General features: G+C 35.0%; 1 protein-coding gene across 1 annotated transcript in view; it reads left to right on the top strand.

Annotated features, from left to right (window-relative positions):
- CNTN5 (contactin 5) overlaps positions 1-24,624 on the top strand; it is a 1,310,719-nt gene that overhangs the window by 968,268 nt on the left and 317,827 nt on the right. Inside the window, exon 10 of the mRNA XM_026505289.3 lies at positions 21,255-21,436. Within this exon, the coding sequence (XP_026361074.3) occupies positions 21,255-21,436 (182 nt within the window). The remainder of the gene's footprint in view (positions 1-21,254; positions 21,437-24,624) is intronic.

The raw sequence follows: 24,624 nt of genomic DNA on the forward strand, positions 1-24,624 counted from the left end.
TAAGATAAATGAAAGCAAAATACAACATATAAACACTTATAAGATGCAGAAAAGGAGTACCAGGAGGGAAGTTCATGGTGAGAAATATTAACATTACAAACCAAAAAAGGAGTTTAAGTAACCAACCCAATTACACAGCTCATAAACTAGAAAAAATATGAACTAAACCCAAAATTAAGAGAAGGAAGGAAATAATAGATGAGAGTAAATATAAATGAAATACAGAACATAAAAATACTAGAAAAGAATCAACAAAACTAACGATTGGCTTTTTTTTTTCTCCCTGAGATTTTTATTTTTATTTTTTTAATAATATTTATTTTGTTATATTAGTTGGCTTTTTGAAAAGATACATAAAATTGACAAGCCAATAGCTAGACTCAGAAAAGAAAAAAGATTCATATAAATAAAATCAGAAATGAAAGAGAAGACATTAAAACTCATGCTACAAAAAGAATCAGTAGAGACTACTATGAATACATTAAAAAATTTAGATAATCTAGAAGAAATGGATAAGTTTCTAGAAATATGCAACCTACAAAGACTGAATAATCAAAGTAGACTATATGAACAGATCAATAACTAGCCAAAGGATTAAATCAATAATCAATAACCTCCAAACAAAGAAAATCCCCGATGGATGGCTTCAGTGGTGAATTTTACAAAACATTTATAGAAGAATTAATGAAAATCCTTCTCAAACTCTTCCAAAAGTTGAAGAGGAGGAAACACTGCCAAACTCTTATCAGGACAACATTACCCTGATTGATACCTAAGCCAGGCACAGACACACAAAGAAAGAAAACCATAGGCCAAAATCTCTGATGAAGATAGAATAAAAAATCATCAACAAAATATTAGCAAACCAAATTGAACAGCATACGAATAGAATTATATAACTTGACCAAATGAGATTTATCTCTGGGATGCAAGGATGATCAAATGTATAAAAATCGGTTACTAAGATGCACTCTATTAACAGAATGAAGAATACATCCACATCTCATTAGATAGAGAAAAAGTGTTTGACAAAATTCAACATCTTTTCATCATAAAATAATCTCAACGAACTAGGAATTGAAGGGAACTACCTTAACATATTAAAGGCAGTATATGAAAAACCAACAGCTAACATCCTACCCAATGGTGAAAAAACTGTAAGCTTTTCCTCTAAAAGAAAGCAAAGATGCCCACTCTTAACACTTCTATTCAACATAATACTGAAATTCTCAGAACAATAAGCAAGAAAAATAAATAAATTTATCTAAATCAGATAGGGAGAAGCAAAATTATCTGTTTGCAGATGACATGATCCTATATCCTTAAAAAAACCCTAAAAATTCCACACACAAAAAAAACAACTATTAGAATTAATAAGTGAATTCAATAAAATTGCAGGATACAAAACCAACATACAAAAACCAGTTGTATTTCTATACAATAAAAACAATCTAAAAAGGAAATTAGGAAAATGATCCCATTTGCAATAACACCAAAAAGAAGATAATACTTGGGAATAAACTTAATTAAAGGGGTAAAAAACTTGTAAACTGAAAACTACAAAATATTTATGCAGGAAATTAAAGAAGACACAAACAGAAGGACATTTTGTCTTATAGATAAGAAAACTTAAAATGTCCATTCTTTTCAAAACATTCTACAGTTTCAGTGCAATCCCTATTAAAATTCCAATGACTTTTTTTAATAAAAATTGAAAAAAAAAATCTAAAATTCACAGAGGACTCCAAATAGCAAAAACAAACCTGAGAAAGAAAAACCAAGTTGGAGGCATCACACTTCCCTATTTCAAATTATATAACAAAGCTACAGTAACTAAAAAAGCATGGTTCCAACATAAAGACAGACATAAACCAAAGGAACAGAATAGAGCCCAGAAATAAACCCACACATATGTGATCTACTGATCTTCAACAAGGGTGCCAAGAGGATACAATGGAAAAAGGATAGTCTCTTGAACAAATGGTGTTGGAAAAACAATATCAACATGCAAAAGAATAAAATCTTAAGCCACAAAAAAACTCAACTCAAAATGAATCAAAGACATATCTAAGACCTGAAACTATAAGACTCCTAGGAAAAACATAGGAGAAAATCTTTAGAACATTTATCTGGTGATGATTTCCTGGATATGAAACTAAAAGCACAAGCAATAAAAACAAAAACTGATAAGCGGACTAAATCAATCTAAAAAGCTTCACGGTAAAGAAAATAACAGAATGATAATGCAATCTACAGAATGGGAGAAAATATTTGCAAACCATATATCTGATAAGGGGTTAATATCAGAATATATAGGGCACTTCTTAACTAGATAGCAAACCCAAATAAGAATAATATTTAAAGTGGGCAGAGTTTTGAGGCAAGATGGTGGTAGAGTAGGGTACCTCATTTCATCAAGTACCTTGAAGTTAGCTACATAACTATCAAACCATTCTGAACACCCATGAATTCAGCCTGAGATGTATGAAAAAATATCTGAAACTCTACAAGTAGAAAAGCAACTGCTTTTTGCAAGGTAGGTGATGCAGAGACATGAATCTGAGGGGAGATTTCAAAAAATAAATAGAGGAGGGAAGAAACTTCCATAAGCCAGGTACTGGAAAATGATATAGCCCCAGAGGGCAAAATCAGAATCCTTAGAGATTTCCAGTGAGAGACATCCCTTCCTGAAAGGGCTCAGGGAATGAAAAGGGCAGAATTCTAGGTGGGTCAGTGTGGTCTCAAGATCCTAGGAGTCATAGAACTAACGGGGGTGCCCAAGCCAGCAGAGTGTCCAAGTAGTGGAGTGGGGAAACTAGTTACTGTCAGTGAGCCCAAGAGGGGACCCTTACCTTGGATCACCATAAACTGCATGCGAGTGAGGCAGGTCGGGTGACCGCTTTCCCGATGAACACCCTGCAAAGGACTAGAACATACCAACTATCTGCCATCCCCTGGGAGGGGAGAAACAGGTGCACCCACAACTGGGCAATAGCTCTCAGGGCTTTACAGCCCCATAAAGGACAGTATGGTGACATTCAACCATCCCCAGGAGTGGCAGAGTGGGACCACATGATCCCATGACCACTCTCAGCACCAGGGCACTATAAAGGACAGAAACTTGGGACCCTCAGATTTCCCCAGGAGGATCGCTGTGGGGAAACACAACAGGAATCCGCAGAGTGTGGTACACAAAAAAGTGAAGACAGCTTGTCCCAGGGGGTTCACTAAAGAGGGGGGACCACGATTATTTGGCTCTGGCGCTAGAGATGAGGGCACCGCCATTTTTATTTTGATCCTTAAAAGAGGAAAGCCTTCAGGGAAAAAAAGCCACAGAGAGGACCAGTTTACACTGAGCCCAGCCCCCTGGCAAGAAGCGATGCAACCCCACTCAGGCAAAGACATCTGAGAAGCAGCACAGCAGGCCCCTCTCCCAGAAGACCAACTGGAAGAAAAGGTCCACAACTAGTTTACAGAGACCAAAAAACTGTAAAATTCCAGCGCTACAGGAAAATAGTATATAGAACTTGAAGATTTTTCTCATGATTCATTTAACTTTCATTCTAAAATTTTCCATTTCTTTTTTCCCTTTTCAACTAGTTTCTTATTTTATCAACCCTTGTTTTTTGCTTTTTAATTTTATTTTTTATATTTACATCAAATATCCATATATAGTTATATATATGGTTTATTTTTGACCTTTTGTCACTCTATCCAATTTTTTGTGTGTATATATATATGTGTGTGTGTGTGTGTGTGTGTGTATATAAATTTTGCTTTCTTTGAAATTTTGGGATTTAGTGTTTTCTAACACACAGACCAAAATTCATTCAGGAACACTTGGATCACCCTGCTTTGTCCACCCTGTGAGATTATATTCTCTCTTCCCATCCCCTCTTTTTTGTTGTTGTTGTTTTGTTTTTGTTTGCTTCTCTGTTTTGGTTTCTGATGGCTTCAGATTTGTCTAGTGTATATTTTGCTTGAGTCATGGTTGATATTTTTAATTTTGCTCACGTGCTCATCCATTCTTCTCTGGGCAAAATGAATAGAAGGAGAAATTCATAACAAAAGAAAGAACCAGAGGTAATGTTCTCTAGCACAGATCTAATTGATATGGATACAAGTAATATGTCAGAGATGGAATTCAGGATAACAATTATAAAGTTAATAGTTGGGCTTAAAGAAAGCATAAAAGACACTAGAGAATCTCTTAGTGGAGAAAGGAGATCTAACCAGGCCAAAATTAAAAATGCTAACTGAGATGCACTCTAACTTGGATGCTATAACAACTATGGTGTATAAGACAGAAGAGAGACTAAGTGATCTAGAAGACAGGCTGATAGGAAAGAAGTTGAGGAAAAGAGAAAAACAGCTAATAGCCCATAAAGAAAGGCTTCAAGATATCAATGATGCCATGAAACATACCAGTGTCAGAATTATTGGGGTGTCTGAGGTCAAAGAGAGGGAGAGAGGGCTGAAGGTATATTTGAGCAAATCATAGCTGAGAACTTCCCTAATCTGGGAAAGGAAACAAGCACTTAAATCCAAGAGGTAGAGAGGACCCCTACCAAAATCAATAAAAATAGATCAACACTCCAACATACAATAGAGAGGGTTGCATATTTTAGAGAAAAAGTGAAAATCCTGAAAGCAGCTCGAGACAAGAGGTTCCTTACTTACATAGGAAGGGGAATCAGACTAACATCAGACCTATCCACAGAAACCCAGCAGGCCAGAAAGGTCTGGCATGATATATTTAGGGTAAAAAGAGAAGAACATGGATCCAAGAATACTTTATCCAGCAAAGCTAGCATTCAGAATGGAAGGAGAGATAAAGAACTTCCAGGACAAACAGAAATTGAAAGAATATGTGACCTCCAAGCCAGCCCTGAAAGAAATATTAAGGGGGATCCTGTAAGCAAAGAGAAATCCAAAGAGTAACATAGCCCAGAAAGACACAACGACAATCCACAGAAACAGGGACTTTACAGGCAATAGGACGGCAATAAACACATATCTTTCAATAGTTACTCTGAATGTAAATGAGATAAATGCTCTAATCAAAAGACACAGGGTATCAGATTGGATAAAAAGGAAAGACCCATCCATATGCTGTCCATAAGAGACTCATTTTAGACATAAAGACACATCCAGACTGAAAGTGAGGGGGCGGGGAATCATTTATCAAGCTAATGGTAGTGAAGATGTGGAGAAAAGGGAACCTCTTGCACTCTTGGGGGAATCGAAGCTGGTACAGCAACTCTGGAAAATAGTATGGCGGTTCCTTAAGATGTTAAAAATAGAACTACCCTACAACCCAGCAAATGCACTACTAGGCATTTGTCCCAAAGACTCAGATGCAGTGAAAAGAAGGGCCACATGCACTCCAATGTTCACAGCAGCAATGCCCACAATAGCCAAACTGGAAGGAGCCAAGATGCCCTTCAAGAGATGAATGGATAAAGAAGATGTGGTCCATATATACAATGGACTATTACTCAGCCATCAAAAAGGATAAATACCCCCCCCATTTGCATCGACATGGATGGAATTGGAGGGGATTATGCTAAGTGAAATAAGTCAAGCAAAGAAAGACAATAGTTATATGCTGTCATTCATATGTGGAACATAAGCAATAACACAGAGGACCATAGGGTAAAGGAGGGAAATCTGAAGGGGGAGAAATCAGAGAGGGAGATGAACCATGAGAGACTATGGACCTTGGGAAACAGACTAGGGGTTTCAGTGGGGAGGGGTTGGGGGAGGGAATAACAGGGTGATGGGTATTAAGGAGGGTATGTGTTGTGATGAGTACTGGGTGTTAATACATAACTAATGAATCATTGAGTACTACATCAAAAACTAATGATGTACTACACAGTGGCTAAGTGAACATAAAAAAAAGAAAAAAAAAGCTAATGGACCTCAAAAGAAAGCTCGGGTAACTATCTTCATATCAGACAAATTAGATTATAAACTAAAGACTGTAGTAAGACATGATGAGGGACACTATATAATACTTAAAGTGTCTATAACAAGAAGATCTAATATTTATAAATATTTATGTCCCCAACATGGGAGAAACCAATTAATACCAAAGTAAAGAAACACATTGATAATAATACATTAATAGTAGGGGAGTTCAACACCGCACTCCCAGCAAAGCACAGATCATCTAAGCAAAAGATCAACAAAGAAACTAGGGCTTTGAATGACACACTAGACCAGACAGACTTCACAGATATTTACAGAACATTCCATCCTAAAACAACAAAATGCTCATTCTTCTCAAGTGCACATGGACCTTTCTCCAGAATAGATCACATACTGGGTCACAAATCAGGTCTCAATCAATATCAAAAGGTTGGGATTATTCCCTATGTATTTTTAGACCACGGTGCTTAGAAACTTGAACTCAATCACAAGAGGAAATTTGGAAGGAACTCAAACACTTGGAGGCTAAAGAACATCCTACTAAAGAATGAATGGGTCAACCAGGAAATCAAAGAAGAGTAAAAAAATTCATGAACAAATGAAAATCAAACCACAGCTGTTCAAAACCTTTGGGATACAGCAAAGGCAGTCCTAAGAGGGAAGTACATTGCAATACAAAAAATTAGAGAAAACTCAATACACAAGCTAACCTTACGCCTAAAGGAGCTGGAGAGGGAACAGCAAATGAAGCTTAAACAAAACAGGAGAAAGAGAAATAATAAAGATTAGAGCAGAAATCAATGAAATATAAACCAGAAGAACAGTAGAACAGATCAATGAAACTAGAAGCTTGTCTTTTGAAAGAATTAATAAGACTGATAAACTTCTGGCCAGACTTTTCCAAAAGGAAAGAAAAAGGACCCAAATTAATAAAATAATGAATGAAAGGGGAGAGATCATGACCAACACCAAGGAAATACAAACAATTTTAAGAACATATTATGAGAAACTTTATGCCAACAAATTAGGAAATCTGTAAGAAATGGATGCATTCCTGGAAACTTACAAACTACCAAAACTGAAACAGGAAGCAATAGAAAATCTGAACAGATCCATACTGGAAAGGAAATTGAAACAGTACTCAAAAACCTCCCAAAAGCAAGAGTTCAGGGCCAGATGGCTTCACAGGGGAATTCTACCAAACATTGAAAGAAGAAATAACACCTATTCCACTGAAGCTGTTTCAAAAAATAGAAATGGAAAGAAAACTTCTGAACTTGTTCTATGAGGCCAGCATTACCTTGATCCCAAAACCAGGCAAAGACCCCACCAAAGAGGAGAATTACAGACCAATATCCCTGATGAATATGGAGGCCAAAATTCTCAACAAAATCCTAGCCAATGGGATCCAACAGTCCATTAAAAGGATTATTCACCACAACCAAGTGGGATTCATTGCTGGGATGCAAGTGTGGTTCAACATTTGCAAATCAATGAACATGATAGATCACATTAATAAAGAAAAGACAAGAACCATATGATCCTCTTAATTGATGCAGAAAAAGCATTCGACAAGATAGAGCACATTTCCTGATTAAAACTCTTAAAAGTGTAGGGATAGAGGGAACATACCTCAATATCATAAAAGCCATCTACAAAAAGCCCACAGTGGATATCATTTTCAATGGGAAAAACTGAGAGTTTCTCCCTTAAGGTCAGGAACATGATAGAGATGCCCATTCTCACCCTTGTTCAAACTTGTACTAGAAGTCCTAGCCTCAGCAATCAGACAACGAAAATAAATAAAAGGTATCAAATTGGCAAAGAAGAAGTCAAAGTCCCTCTCTTCACAGATGACATGATACTTTATGTAGAAAACCCAGACTCCACCCCAACATTGCTAGAACTCATACAGGAATTCAGCACCATGGCAGGATACAAAATCAATGCACAGAAATCAGTTGCGTTTCTATACACTAACAATGTGACTGAAGAAAGAAATTTAAAGAATTGATCCCATTTACAATTGCAGTAAAAACCATAAGATACCTAGGAATAACCTTAACCAAAGAGGTAAAGGAACGATACTCTAAAACTATGGAGCACTTATGAAAGAAATTGAGGAAGACACAAAGAAATGGAAAAACATTCCACGCTCATGGACTGGAAGAATAAATATTGTGAAAATGTCTGTGCTACCCAGAGCAATCTACACATTCAATGCAATCCTTATCAAAATACCATTGACATTTTTCAAAGAGGTGGAACAAACAATCCAAAAATTTGTATGGAACAAGAAAAGACCCTGAATAGCCAGGGGAATGTTGAAAAAGAAAACCAAAGCTGGGGGCATCACAATGCCTGACTTCAATCTATATTACAAAGCTGCAATCATCATGGTATGGTAATGGCACAAAAACAGACACACAGATCAATGGAACAGAATAGAGAGCCCAGAAATGGACCCTCAACTCTATGGTCAACTAATCTCTGGCAAAGCAGGAAAGAATAGCCAATGGTGAAAAGACAGTCTCTTCAGTAAATGGTGCTGGGGAATTGGACAGCCACATGTAGAGGAATGAAACTGCCCATTCTCTTACACCATACACAAAGATAAATTCAAAATGGATGAAAGACGTAAATGTGAGAGAGGAATCCATCAAAATCCTAGAGGAGAACATAGGTAGCAATCTCTTTGACCTTGGTCACAGCAACTTCTTGCAAGACAGGCCTCTAACGACAAGGGAAACAAAAGCAAAAATGAACTACTGGGACTTAATCAATATAAAAACTTCTGCACAGCAAAGGAAATAGTCAACAAAACTAAAAGGCAACCTACAGAATGGGAGAAGATATTTGCAAATGATATATCAGATAAATGGCTGGTATCCAATATCTCTAAAAACTTATCAAACTCAACACCCAAAGAGCAAATAATCCAGTCAAGAAATGGGCAGAAAACATGAACAAACATTTCTCCAAAAAAGACATACAAATGGCCAACAGACAAATGAAAAAATGCTCCACTTCACATCATTTGGCATCAGGAAAACACAAATCAAAACCACAATGTGATACCACCTCACACCAGTTAAAATGGCTAAAATTATCAAGACAAGAAACAACAAATGTTGGTGAGGATGTGGAGAAAGGGGAACCTTCTTAAAATTTTGATGGGAATGCGGCTGGTACAGCCACTCTGGAAAACAGTATAGAGGTTCTTCAAGACATTAAAAATAGAGCTACCCTACAATTCAGCAATTGCACTGCTAGGTATTTACCCCAAAGATACAGATGTAGCTGAGATGTCCTTCAACAGATGAATAGATAAAGAAGATGTGTTTTAGGGGTGCCTGGGTGGCTCAGTCGTTAAGCTTCTACCTTTGGCTCAGGGCATGATCCCGGCATTCTGGGATCGAGCCCCACATCAGGCTCCTCCACTGGGAGCCTGCTTCTTCCTCTCCCATTCCCCCTGCTTGTGTCTCTCTCTCTCTGTCAAATAAATAAATAAAATCTTTAAAAAATATATACACAAAGTGCTTAGAACAGTGTCTGGCAGATAGTAAGAGCATAGTTCATATGCTCTCCTGTTATCACCCAGTCAAGCTACAAGCCCAGAAACTGATATGGTCACCTTTTTTTTTTTTTCTCATTCATACTCCACCTAGTATCAAGTTCTGTTAGTTCTTTCTACCTCTTAAATAACTTTTTTAAAAAAGATCTATTTATTTGAGAGAGAGAGAGAGAGTACACAAGTATGGGGCAAGGCAGAGGGAGAGAGAGAGAAGGAGAGAAGCAGATTCTCTGCTGAGGGCAGAACTATTCCTCAGACCCTGAGATGACCTGAGCCAAAACCAAGAATCAGATGCCTAAATGACTGAGCTACCCAGATGACCTTATCTCTTAAATATCTCAAATATTTACTTCTTAACCCACCCCATTACCTTTGTCTAAACCAGAGTCATCTCTTATAGATTTCTTTATCTGTCTCCTAATGTTTCTCCCTACTTCTAATAGTGCTAATTTTCAATGTATTCTTCTTGCTGTATACAGATTATCTTAAACCAGGGGTTGGCAAGCGATGAACCACAGACTCATTACCCTTATTTATAAATGAAGTTTTCTTAGATCACAGTCATACCCATTCATTTATGTATTACCTATGTCTGCTTTCACACTACAATGGCAGAGTTGAATTGCTACTTACATCTGGCCCACAAGCCTAAAATGCTTAGTATCTTTCTTAAAAAAAAAAAAAGAAAGAAAAGAAAAAAAGAAAAAAGTCTTTGGAACCCTATCCTAAAGTCAAATATGAAAATTACACCCCTGTTTAAGACATTTCAATGATTTTCAGTACCACTAGGAAAAGTCCAAAATCTTTAAAATTATTTTTAAAGCACTTCATACTCTCCCCTGCCAACCTCTTCAGACTTCTCCCTAGCCACTGCCAGACACCAGTTCTTTAAATACATTTTCTCTCTTACTCCCAATGCTATTAACTCTTTCTTAAAGATTTTTATCTCTGCCTTGATAACTCCTACTCATTCTTCAAGTATGAATTTAGTTTACTTGCTTAAAGAAGTGTTTTTTGCCTCCCTCCAGACTCGATTGAGTGTTCCTATCTCTGCACTTCCTCTAAATCACGTCTTTAAGTCATTACCTAACTATTTGCATGAAAGTCCCATATCTATCATATTCACCATTATAACCTTAAAATTTATTGCAAAGCTTAGCACAGGTATATCATATATAATTGTTTAATGAATGAATTAATTAATATAGCATAATTCCAAAAACTTCTTACAGCCATCTGCAAACCTAATCAAGGAACCTAATGTTTCTTGGCAAAGATAACCTGGCATCTGATTCTTCTGAGTCCTCCTTGGATGACTGGATTTAAGAGTCTCTGATTTGAAGGATAAGAAGCACCTGGACAGAACCCCATGTGGAAAGGAAGGCATCCAATTGCCTATATTTGGGACACAAGCTGACCTCAGAATTGACTGTTTTTGCTGCAACATTATTATTTTTAATGATAGGAAAATAAGTAAATTTTATTAAACAATGGTGAAAACATAAAGGCCATACCAGCCTATGATCGCAAAAACACTACCAAGATTTTTTACCTAAATTTGATACTTTGCTTAAGATAATTAAAAATGATGGGATGACATAATCTGAGCTGTGACTCTTACGTGCTAAGCAGAAATACCATGGGAAGGCTATGAGTCAAGAATCTTGATATTGGTCAAGAATGAGAAAGCAGAGGGATCTAGAGCTCATACTTAGTTGAATGCAGTTAATTTCTTCTCCAAAAACATCCCAATTAGTCTGATTATTTGGTGACTGAGACAGGGGATCTCAAAAAAGACTCAGCCATCATATTCACTGCCCCTGAAAGTTTTCAAACTTTTACAAAGAAAATTTCTGCCTTCAAACATTTTGCATATTATGTAGCTAGCAGTGATCGCCCACATTAGTGACTGATTTCTTCTTTTTTTCTTTCTTTTTTTTCTTTCTTTTCTTTTCTTTTTGTTTTCTTTCTTTCTTTCTTTCTTTCTTTCTTTCTTTCTTTCTTTCTTTCTTTCTTTCTTTTGATAAGGGATCATAAAAGAAAAAAATAACTTTGGCTCAATAGCTTTTTTTTATGATGACTTTTTATGTGCTTTCTTAGAGAAAAGTTATAAAACTTAGTTCTTTCAGTTTCCATCAAAGATATACAGTGTTTCCTTCTTTTTTTGTGTGCAAGTCACAAAGGAGCCATAACTGTATATATTTTCACATCAGATGTAAAATTCATGTCTCACTTGTGACTTATGCAAGGAAAATAGGAAGCTCCATTAGACAGACCTACAATTTGTCTATAAATGGTGATTTGCAACTGGGGAGTACTTTCCTTTGAAATCATTAAATCTTTATAGCTAAGTATTCCTTCTGCCTTGACAGATTCTACACATTACCTTATCATATGTATAAAAATGATCTTTAAAAAATATCTTTAATGACGGCAACAATGGCCAAAGTTCATCCAACACTTTCCTTACTTTCTAGAACTATATTTGGAGGCACTTTTTATCCTGTCACTTCAATAGCACATAACAAAAAGCTTGTGTCAGAATTTCAATGCAGCTTCACATCATCTTTTGCTGTTATTAGCTGATATTTTTGAGCCAAATGAATAATGCTGTCCTCAGTATACCATTAGCTAGAAAAAAACTCCTTTATCTTCTTTAAGTTGCATTGCTTATTCTGCATGAAAAGCAAATGTATAGTTGAATAGATATAATTTCAACAAACTAAAATAGGGAAAAACCTAACTGTGCTCTGGCTTACCATCAAAGCTGACATTCTACTCATCCTTTCAGTATAGCTAAAATCAGTCCTCTTTTTAAGCAACAATCCCACATTCACATTATTATTGAAAAGAAATTTGCTTTGAATAATAATATGAAACAGGTTAAAATCTTATTGTATGCATAATTTTTAAATCCCACATGCCTACAAAAAATGAATGAATTATTCTTGATTACAGATAAGTCATTTGAAAGCAGCAAAAATATTTGATTTCACCTAACTCATCATGGACAAAGTAAATGACCATGGGGTATCCAAAATACTTGTAAAAAGTGAGCACTGCCAGTAGGCTCATGATTACTATCTCATTTGATAACATACGTATATTATTGCATACAGAGATCTTTCGAAATAACCTTTCAGTCACTCCATCAATACTTTTCAAAATTTTCACATTCCAAAGCTTCTAACAGCTTAAAGGCAAACATTTTAGGATACTAATCTTGAGGAAATGAGAAAGACAAAAATGGAAGTAAACAGCATTAAAGCTTTCATATTTTGAAAATATCTTTATTTGAAGGGAAAATGCGCACTTTCCATAAACTTGCCAGTGCTTTCCTGCATACATTATGCAAGGTAGCATATCAGGTTATGTGAAGTTCCACCAATCTGCCATACTATCTCATAGTTTTCTGTGTTCATGTACATGGGTTTTACTGCCAAGAATATACTTTTGCTGCTTGGATTAATTTACCTCATCCTTCAAGGCTCACCTCATGAGTCATCTCTTTGGGCTGCATTCCCACACCTCTCAGTCTAATATAAATAGTCTTCTTGACTGTGTTCTGTTAACACTCTCTCCTGTATTTGAAACATTTTGTTCATTTTTTTTGTCTTTTCAATTAATTTATGGATTTCTTAAGGCATTATGTCATTCATTTTATTTATTTTTATTTCTAATATAGGTCTGGCATATAGTGAAGTTCTCTTTATTTTTTCCTTGTTAAATCGCCCTTTTAATTTCCACTTTTTCCTCTAAAGTAAAAATCATAACAATGTATCAGAGGGTTTATAATGTATGTAGAAATAATGTGTATGATAAATACAGCACAAAGGATGGGAAGGGAGACATGTTAGCATATTGTTCTCAGGCAAATACTGCATACTTTAGAACAACCATGCACACATAAAAAAAAAAAAAGCTATACTTAATAAACCCATAGAGGACTTTAATGAAATACTAGAAAAAAGGTTAATTAATAGAAAATAAGGCAAGAAGGCAAAAAAGAAACAAATAATTTATGGGATAGACAGAATATTCATAATGCTAACTTAAACCCAATTGCAGATAATTATATGAAATGTTAATTCACTAAAACACACCCAAGGCAGACAGTGTCAGACTGGATAAAAAAGCAAGACCCTGTTACATGCTATCTGCAAGAATTCTGTTTTAAATTATACGTGTGTGTGTGTTGTGAAACCCCAAGTTCAGCTACTTGTCGCTGGAAAAGACAATACTCAAGAGACAAGTTTTGACTAGAAAAGAATTTGAACTTTATTCAGCCACCTGGGGAGAAGGTGGATGCTTGTCCAAAAGTCAACTCCAAGGTTTCTGCCTGGTCTGGGGACTTATAAAGGGGGCTAAGGGAGTTAGTCAGTAAAAGGAGTGCAGTGGTCTGCAACATTTCTTTATCTCAGTGTTTGGGGGTTTAGCAAGGGGGGGGTCTGGTTCTTATTTCATGATGTGCAGGAGTTCTCTGTTCTTTCTGCAAGGGAGGATAACCTCTACAGATACACAAAAGGAGGTTATTAAAATCATTTGCGTGACCTGAAAAAAAAACCACAACAGTTTGCTAAAAAAAAAATTGCTAGGCTAACCAGAAAGCCAAGGGAGCTTCAAACAGACTTGCTGGTCTCTGTGGCTTGGAAAAGTTTTGGACCTTCACTCCTCGAGGCCAGTACCCTGTCTGCTACTGATCCAGGGACATGGGTCAGCAAGTAAGGAGTATATTATCTTGAAGCAAGCTAACCCTTAAGACTGGTTAGAGTGCTCTTACATGTGGGTATAAATATATATAGATTTTGCTAATCTGTTAGGTGTGAAATGGAATTTCATTGTGGTCTAAATTTGCATTTTTTCTAATCATTAATGAGATTGAATGCATTTTCATGTTTCTTGATCATTTATGCTTCCTTTTATCTTTTGCTCATTTTTACAAGTTGTTTTTCTTACAGATTTGTCAGAGTTCTTTATTTAATGCATTAGTCTTTGTCAGTTATTTGTGTGGCAAGTGAATTCTCCCAGGTCGTGTCCTTTAATGAAAATAAATTGTTAATATTAATGCAGTCAAATGTATCAATATTTTTGTGGATAGCAATGTTTTAAATATTGTTAGAAAAATCATTCCTTTCCTACAAGGATATAAAAACATTTTCCTATACATTTTTCTACAAGAGTTACCACTGATTGAGGAAAAGTGAAACTGAAGGATCATGTGGAAGTTTTGGTACCTGAATGATGTTTGGTACATCATTCTTTCCTTATTTTATTGGCCAGAACTCAATCACATGCCCCTGACTAAGGGTTGCTAGAAAATAAGGTCTAATTACATGCCAGGAAGGAAGGGAATGTGTGTTTTGAACACTTAGCCAGTCTATTCTTGTTAAGAACATTTGAATTCTTCCCACACATTGAATGCATTCACCCTTTTTCCAAGGGAGACAAACCAAATCCCATCTGGTCTCTGCGTCTACTTGTGTCCAAGATTTCCAGATCTCCATCAGGTCCAGATATGGATTATCCAGATTCTCTAACATATGTACTTAAAAGATAAATTCTGTGTCTTTACATATGGTGGAACAAGAATTGATTATCCACAGAAAACATTCCATTCAGAAAAGAAAAGAATGAAAGAACCAAACTAGTCACTGATGACACAAATATAAATTCTCTTACAAAATCATTCATTTTAAAGGCCCTCTTCCTTGGGTGTGGGGTGAATATGAGGAAGTTCTTAATTAGACACTGATAATCACTCTTTGGAAGAAATTGTCTTGTTTACCCTCCAGGGTATCTTGGCTCTACTATGACATTTCCCTTTTTGTTTTATTCCATGGCCATAATTGAAATGTGTATTGAGGAATATTCCCTCCTTGCAGGTTCAAATTTTGCAGCTCAAATTCCTGTTGGTCTACATTTGGAAATCTAAAAATTTGTTTTCAGGCTCAAATACTCAGTGTTCTGTTGTTGCTTTAAATTCAGACTCCTGCTTTCTTTGGCAATGCAGTTATCTCAATGTCTAATTGGCTTCTGACCTGTTTGCTTCCACTCAATCCCATCTACTAGTAACTTCATTCAAAGTTACTCCCTAGGAATAATTACGTTAGCCTGCTTTTTTATCTCAATATACTGGCAGCTACCTTGAAGCCACCAGGTTCTGTTGGGAAGACCAAAACCCTTAGCTTTGCCATGGGGTTGATTTTTAATGGCCCCTTGGTATATCTTTTTATTCTTATTTCCTACTGTCTCGGATCTATAAAAAATGAGACTTTCTAATCTAGTTCTAATCAATTATATATTGCCAGAGTAATGCTGCATAAGAAAGCACCCCAAAACTTAGCAGCTTAAATCAATAACCATTTATTATTTATAACAAAATAAAATTGGTTTTGTGGTTCTGCTGACTTGACTCAGACTGAGCTGATAACAGCTGAACTAACTTCTAAATGGATCAGCTCTAGGGTCCATTGGAAGCTGGTTGGCCTGGAATGTCCTTTGCCTAGACAACGTGGCCCTGCTCTATGTGCTCTCTCATTCTCCTGCAAGCTAACTTAAATGGTTCTCATGGCAAAGTCAAGGGCACAAGAGAAAGAGCAAAAGCACACAAATCCTTGGAAAGCTACATTCTAATAGCCAAAGCAAGTCATAAGGCAACCTAGATTCAAAGTATTGGTTAACAGACTCCAGCTTATAATGATAAAATCTGCAAAATCACATGGCAAAAGATGCGCATATAGAGAGTAGTTGAGAAGACCATTTTTGCAATTAATCTGCTTTACTGACCAAGGTCTCACATTTTGCAGCCTTTCTATTCTCATTAATTCTGCTGCCAGTCTATCCAGTATTTTCCTGACCTCGTCTTATTTTCCTAATACTTTGATGAATAAAGCTAGTAACAATCCACACACACTTTTAATATTCTATTTTCTAACTCCTTCACTAGTCTATGTAAGCATATCAATGACCTTTCCACACTATCAAAGATAAAAGTTTTACCAGATTGTTTTGCCACTACATAACAGGGTCTTCATTTTCTCATTCCCCAGTATCAGATCCTTATCTTTTTCATCCTGACTATTCCAGATATGTTATGTCCTATTGTGACAGTTACCCATTTTTATGCCAATTTCTATGTTAGTAAAGTAATGTTAGTAGATATAATAAGCATTCAAATATTAGGGTCTTAGCAAGATAAACATTTCTATATCATTCACACAGAATCCAAAGAAAGTTATTGATTGGCACTGGTGAGGTAGCAGCTTGACACTTTGAGCTACACAGTTATTTAAAGACCTAGTCTCTGCTATCTTCATCCTTTGACTTCCAAAATTGTCCTGGGCATTGATATCCACCTAGGCAAAAGAGAAAGAGAATAGAGACTTTGGGGGAACAATTATACTACATTTTGGGGTCAGAAATCATGGTCAGCATCATGGTCATACCTATTTACATAGGAAAAAAGCAAACATGTGTCCAGGAGAAAATGAAATGGATTTGGGGGAGGGCTGAGCTTCCCGCTCTTTGCTATATGCTACATTTGTTTGGAAAATTATACTTTTTTAATAATTACCCTATTAATTTTACCATGCATTCTTAAAGTCTAGAGTTAATATCTTAACCATCCTCCCCAAAGCAAAAGAACTTTAAGACATATTACCTCTCTACTCATTCCTTTTTAATTACATGCTCTTTTTGATCAATAAAATTCCACCCAAGATTTATTTTGACAAAAGTTAAATTTCTTCAAAAATTTGGAAAACACTAAAATGATATTTGAATTACACAATTTAACAAAAAATACATCAGAGCTAATTTCTAAACTTTTATCATAAATAAAATATACCTTTTTATAGACATGTAACTTTCACAATAATTCATCCTATATTTAGCTACAAAGATTGATTCAACAAGTTCCAAAAAGCAGAAATGGTACAACCCACTCTCTCTAAATATCAAAACATGGGGTGTGGTTATGTTTGATATCAGAGGATGACAGTCTTATACGCTTTTATTATTAACCATAAATAATAACTATATAGGTCATTCAGCTCAAAAAGAAGTACAATATAAATGTGCTGATCAAGAAAAAGGAATAAATAATAAAATAATGGAAACTCCTGAATTCAAACAAAAACAAACAAAAACAGCTAAAAACTCAAAATTCTTATTTTAAAGACCATTAAAATAGATAAAATCTAACAAAGTTAATCATTTGAAAAATCATTATATCTAACATTTATTGGATACTCACTATTTGCAACGTGTTTTGCTAAGTGATTTATAAGAACATAAATCACTTAATGCTCAAAATAATATTGAGAATCATTATTTCATAAACATCTATTAAGTTCTATGTGCCTAGCACTCTATGAGATGCTGTGAACATACTGATGAACAAGAGAAATAATGCCACTGCCCTCAAGATATTTACATTCTGAAGGAGCAAATAAATATGTCCATTTTACAAATGGAGAAATTAGATTCATTAACTTAGATAACTTTCCTAAGATCACATAGCATTTTATGTTCCAGTTGTATTTTAACCTAAATTGCATTCCTGAAATTCCATACTCAACCAAAATGCAAAGCTTAAAAAGCCAGGGGGTGGGGGGAGTTATGGGGGGGAGAAAACATACACTACTAAAATTATAAAGGGGATACAAACATCTTCATCATATTATTATAATTTTTTTTGCCTGTTTGTTCTGTGCCAAGTACTTTAAATAATTAATGTTCACAACTACTCTCTGAAATAGGTCATATTATTTCCACCATACTTTACATTTGGGGGAACTGAAGAAATAAGATACTAAATAACATACAGTTGCAGAACTTTTTTATCCCCAGGAAGTCTAGCTATAGAAACCACACTTAACTACTATGACAATGTGCAACCACTCATGATTAAGGAATTTTTAATAACTTCAAACAATTATTTATGCAACTTACTGCTAAAATATTGAAGTTAGGGATGGAATACTTGATTTTCTAGGGAAACATGAATTGCCAAGGTTGACACAAGCAGAACACAACACAATTAAGGAAAACTGGAAGAAACTAAAAACATTATCAAAAAACTAACTCCAGTAATGATGGCAGACCCAGTTGACTTTTTTTGAAAATCCTATCGGTGTCCTAAGGAACATATAATTTCCCTACTATTTAAGCTATCAGAGAGAGGGGAATATTCTGACATATTCACTAAGCTATCATCCCTCATTATGATACCAAATCTGTCAAAACTAGCTTGTAACCAAACCAACCACTAACTCACTAACAAGTAAGCACACACAAAAACCAACAAAACTAATAAACTAAAAATAATCTCACCTTTGAATATAGATGAAAAATTCTATTTAAAAAAAATTACAAATTAATACTCATACATATTAAAAGAATGATATGCTATGCCAGTGTAAGGATTATTCCAAAATGCAAGGCTCAATCTTCTTGGATGTTGGATATATGTACCTACCTGAATAAACAAGAAAAGCCGTCTACTCTAATCCAGAATTTCAATTCTATGCCTTATTCCTAAGGAACAAATCAAAAAGGTGTTCAAAGTACACAGGTGTTTATAATAGCATTGTTTATAATAGTGAACATTGCTGTCCCTTCTATAAGGAAAAATTAGTGTAAAAAAGCCTTAGACTTAGGAATTATAACCTATGGTAGAATGTTATAAGAGCTTTGAGTTATAAAAAATGCACAAAGCATTTATATTTAAAAGAAAAAAAATCCCTGCAGACTACACAAATAAAGACTTTGCTGAAAAAGAGGCATGGGTCTCAAAGGATTAGTAGGATTTTAACAGATATAATTGGAAACACACAGAGATATGTTTCTGGGTCAGGAGATATGGAAGGAAGTAGTGAGAAATCAAATTGAAAAAGTAGACTGGGTCCAAACCATAAAGTGCATTAAATATAGATAGTAATAAATAAATCAGTGGGACAGAACTGAGAAGACTGAAACAAATTCAAGTATGTGAGACCAATTATATGACAAAGACAAGATACCAGATATTGTAGAGAAAGGAGTTTTACTTTAATGGCACTGAAATAACTAGTTATATTCCCTATCTAACACCAAAACATGAATATAATCCAGATGGATTAAAGATCAAACTATTCAAAACAAAAACAAAAAACAAACAAACAAAACCCACAAAATACAGCCAGAAACAATGCAAACTATATGGACATAAACATGTTTACAGATAGTTTTTTAAACAAACAAAATATAGAGGTTGTGAAGGAAACTATAGATATGTTTGTTTCCCCCAAAAACGTTCATAAAAGTGTATTAGAGATGCCATCATAAACTAGTACACTGAGGGAGAATTTTTCTGAGAAACAAAGTCTTAGTGGCTCTAATACACAAATGAACTCTAAGAAATAAATTTTAAAAATACAAATAGGCAAATAGAAAAATAAAAGAAAAAATAGGGGCGCCTGCGTGGCTCAGTTGTTAAGTGTCTGCCTTCGGCTCAGGGCGTGATCCCGGCGTTCTGGGATCAAGCCCCACATCAGGCTCCTCTGCTGGGAGTCTGCTTCTTCCTCTCCCACTCCCCCTGCTTGTGTTCCTTCTCTTGCTGGCTGTCTCTCTCTCTCTCTCTCAAATGAATAAATAAAATCTTAAAAAAAAAGAAAAAAGAAAAAATAGGAAAATAACACAAGCAAACAATTCACAGAAAAGCAGATGCAAATAGCCAATAAAAGTCTAAAAAAAGTTCAGTCTTCTTTGAGTTCAGAAAAATATTAAAGTAGCAACAAAATGTCATTTTTTACTTTTTGATACTGACAAAAATTAAACAGATTGATCACATAAAATGGTTGCAAGGATATGGGGAAACAGCCTCATATGTTACTGATAGATATGGAAACTGCTACTATATTATTGAAAAACAATCTGGCAGTACTTATTAAAATGAAAAATGTGGGTGCCCTTTGATCCATCAATTCCACTTTTGTGAATGTCTGCTGCAGAAAATAAAAGCAATAGTATGTGATATATGTGCAAGGTTGTTTAGAACAATATTGTTTTTTAGTGGCAAAAAAAAAAGAGGAAAAAAAACTGGGACTACACTTAATGCCTAACTATAGGGGATGGTTCATTAAATTCTGATACATCTATATAATGAAATAATATGCAGCTATTAACTAGAATAAGTCAGGAGTTTATCTTGAATTTGATTTTTTAGTTATAAAGTATCAAGTATAAAACTTAGTTTTTTAAACAAAACAAAAATAACTCATCATTTGTGTATATATATGCATCATAAAGACAAAGTGGAAGATTACATGTAAACTGTATTTGTTGTTGCAAAAAGAAGATATTTGTGGAGGTGGGGGTAAAAAGAGTTCTTAGTTCATTTAGTTTATGAGTCTTTTAATGTCTTCGAATAATCATAAATTACTTTTATAATTTCATCAAATTACTTTGCCATTCAAATAATTTTAAAAGATCTTTTTAAAATAAAGCATAATGTATTAAAATGTATAAAATATTGTCTCTGAATTACTTTACTGAAATATGAAAGAAAAGGAAGCTATCTGCCTTGAGTGTAACTACTTACCAGACAATACACATGGAAAGTGAAGTATATCAACCAGCACGTGATCCTTAATTGTGATTACACTTTATTTCACTCAGCCTATTAAGTGCTTAAATTACCAGATAATAGAATCTATGTTCCTAATAGTGGAAAGTGTATTAATGGTATTTTTGCTCCTTATTGTAGCCCAGTTCCAACAATCACATGGATGAAAGTTAATGGTTATATTCCTAGTAAGGCACGTCTGCGGAAATCTCAGGCAGTGCTGGAAATACCCAACGTGCAGCTGGATGATGCAGGCCTATATGAGTGCAGAGCTGAAAACTCACGTGGAAAAAATTCCTTCCGTGGACAATTACAAGTATACAGTAAGTGCTCTCCGCAAAGCACATTGCTCTAGTCCCAAGAGTCAAACTGAAAATGCAAATTAATTTGAACTAAATATTGTTTGTTAGGTAACAAAAAAAAAACAAGTAATAATTTATAATCATACTTCTTTTGCATGGTAAAGCATCATGTAAAATTACCATATACACAGAAATGCTTTAAATTAAAAATGAATGAGGAATTATCAGCTTCTTTGTACAGAGAGTTGATACACTTAAAAATGAGATGTTTTCCTGTCATCAAAGCCATTCTCTGATAAGTTAAAACTCTTGTAACCTCATTAATTCATTCTTACCCTTGGCCTGAGTCAGGAGTTTTAATCTATTGCCCATGAACTAAACCCTGCCCAGCAGTCACTTTTTTGTAAATAAAATTTTATTGGCATGCAGCCACACCCATTTGTTTACATATTGTCTATGTCAGCTTTTGCTCTGCTGTGGCAGAATAAAGTAGTTGAGACAGAATTAAGTAGCTGATTTGCAAAGCCTAGAATATTTGCTATCTGGTCCTTTACAGAAAGATATGTTTGCTGACCCATGATTTAAATTAATACATCTAGAAAATAAATATCCTTTACAACCTACAAACATTTATATTGTCCAAAATGCCAACCAGGTTGCATGTAAGAATTGGGAAAACCTACTTCAAAAATATCTACAATTTCATCTTTACTTCTAAGGATCATAAATTGTATCTACTTTTCATATTTGCTTTTATAGGATATATTATGCATAATATAATGGGCAAGCGATAGTATTCTTATTTCCTACATGAAGACGGTCAAAAAAAAAAAAAAGGAATACTATAGTCCAGAGCATTGATATAAGAAAATTCAGATGCTTTCAATATGAAATTATCCAAATTGCATATTTGGCTGAATCCACCAAGCAGCTACAACTGTCACTGCATCTTAAGATCAGTTCTCCTAAAAAGCCTTCAAAGGAACTCTTAAAGAATAGCCTGAAATATTAATATCTGAATTCAACCTGCCTTTTCTTTCCTTATCTCTAATAACTCCTTTAGGATTTCAGCAGTCCAAACTTATTGAATCTACCATGCACATTTTATTCATTAATTTATTCAATTAATATTTATTAAGTGCCTGTTATTGCTCTACATATTAGCAGTAGAGCTTTCAAGGAACTCATGATCCATTGAATTAGATGAAAAACAAACCCCACATTAGAGCAGAGCATGCTGTCTGCTTTGATAAAGGCATGTGCAAAGAATTATGGGAGCAGAGTCTACTGCATTCTACTGGGATGATTCAGGAAGAGATTTCCAAAGATTTCCTTAAGCTTTTCTTTAAAGGCTAAAGAGAGAAAAGCATCCTGGTGAAAAGACATAGAGTCATTTAGAAGTTTGTAAGATTGAAACACTAGCACTGGTTTATTTTTAGGTCATGGGTATTATAGTTTGATGAAACTCACAAACTGTTCATGATTTCTTATTACATAATTAAGTCAACTGTCCATAGGGGAAAAAAAATTGTTGCTTCTGTACCACAGTGAACAATAATTAACATTCAGATCATATCAGTTTGATTCAATTAGAATTATATCAGTAACATTTATATCATATCAGTTTATCCTCAAAAGTCTGAAGTGATACTAGTGTGTCTCTACAGATAAAAATCTGATACTGAAAGACAAGTGTTCAACCAGAACCTTTCCACTCAGAACACAAAAAAATGCAACGAGTGCCTGTTACTCTTAAGGCTATTTGGGAAAAGTTCCAAATCTTTCTGTGTGGTGAAAAAATGGCCCACACCTAAGTTGTCACGAGATTTACAGTTTGAGACAGAAGCTCCTATATGGCTCTACTCTACCACACCCCTCCCCATCCTAACTACTTGATTCATAGCAGTAATGATTATTTCCAGGAAAATAGAAAAAAAAATGATTTCACTCAATATTACTGGTTTACTTTAAGAGAGTACACTACTAAGAAACAAGGTGTAGGCTCACCTTGTCACACATAATTTGATGTACACTGTAGGCCAGGTAAGGACAAACCTGCCCAAAGCATGCATCATTTTGGATAGAAAATAATCAAGATTGTAGGCTAGAAAAAGAAACGGCCAGCTTGCTACTCTGGTATATATTTCTGACAGTTTGGGAAGGTGTCTGGAGAATTTGGCCTTTCACTGTAGCCAATATTTAGGGTGGTTTTCTATTCTGCCTGGATAGTCCCAGTTTATGTCTGTACCACTGGGACAATTACAACAAGCTCTACCTCACTTTGAGAAGTATCTTGATTATTGCATATTCACCCAATTTGTACTTTTAAATCTGTTGCCTTTGACATAGATCATTTCTCCTCACGCATCAAACTCTGTAGAAAGTAGAAAGAATCTTGACTAGCATTTCCACTTGACTGGCAACTGATACAGAATAACATGATACATGAATATTCTACTGTATCCATGGTTTGTACTTGGAATGTTCTCCTTTCAGGAGAATGGATTTCTGTTGGAAGCTCTATAACCTGAGCTTCACCCATTGGAATAAGTAGAGGCTGACACTTTTTACCCAAATTGCTGATATTCACAGAGTACTGAAAATACAGGATTTTTCCTGTTTTTCACTTTCTTTTGGAAAGTGTAATTATGGGAATATTTTATGTGTTCAGTTAGATATTAGATTCAATGGTGAACCAATTTCCAAGACAGCCTTTCAATCTCTCTAGTCTTATTTTTTTTTGTCAAATCATTACAAAATAAGTGCTGATATAGGTGGTAGGCATAAATTTAAGTCATATATTTTATTATTTATAATTCATTATAATTTATAATTATAATTATATAATATATTATAAACATAATGCAACAAATAACATAAAGTCCATGGTGGTAAAATAATAAAAAGTGGCTCAGTCAGTTAAACCTCCAACTCTTGGTTTCAGCTCAGGTCCAGAGATCAAGCCACAAGGGACATGGGGCTCCACACTCAGCAGGGAGTCTGCTTCTCTCCCTCTCTCCCTCCCTCTCCCTTTGCCCCTCGTCCTGGCTCACACATACATGCACTCTCTCTCTCTCTTTCTCTCAAATAAATAAATCTTGGAAAAGACCCCAAAATTTTAGTAATAATTGAAACTTAGAAAAACTGCTTATTTACTCGATAGTCTTTTGTATTTTGTTTATAATACACGGTATTATATATATATGGTA

The sequence above is a fragment of the Ursus arctos genome, unplaced genomic scaffold, assembly GCF_023065955.2.
Source record: "Ursus arctos isolate Adak ecotype North America unplaced genomic scaffold, UrsArc2.0 scaffold_22, whole genome shotgun sequence".
NCBI lineage: Eukaryota > Metazoa > Chordata > Mammalia > Carnivora > Ursidae > Ursus > Ursus arctos.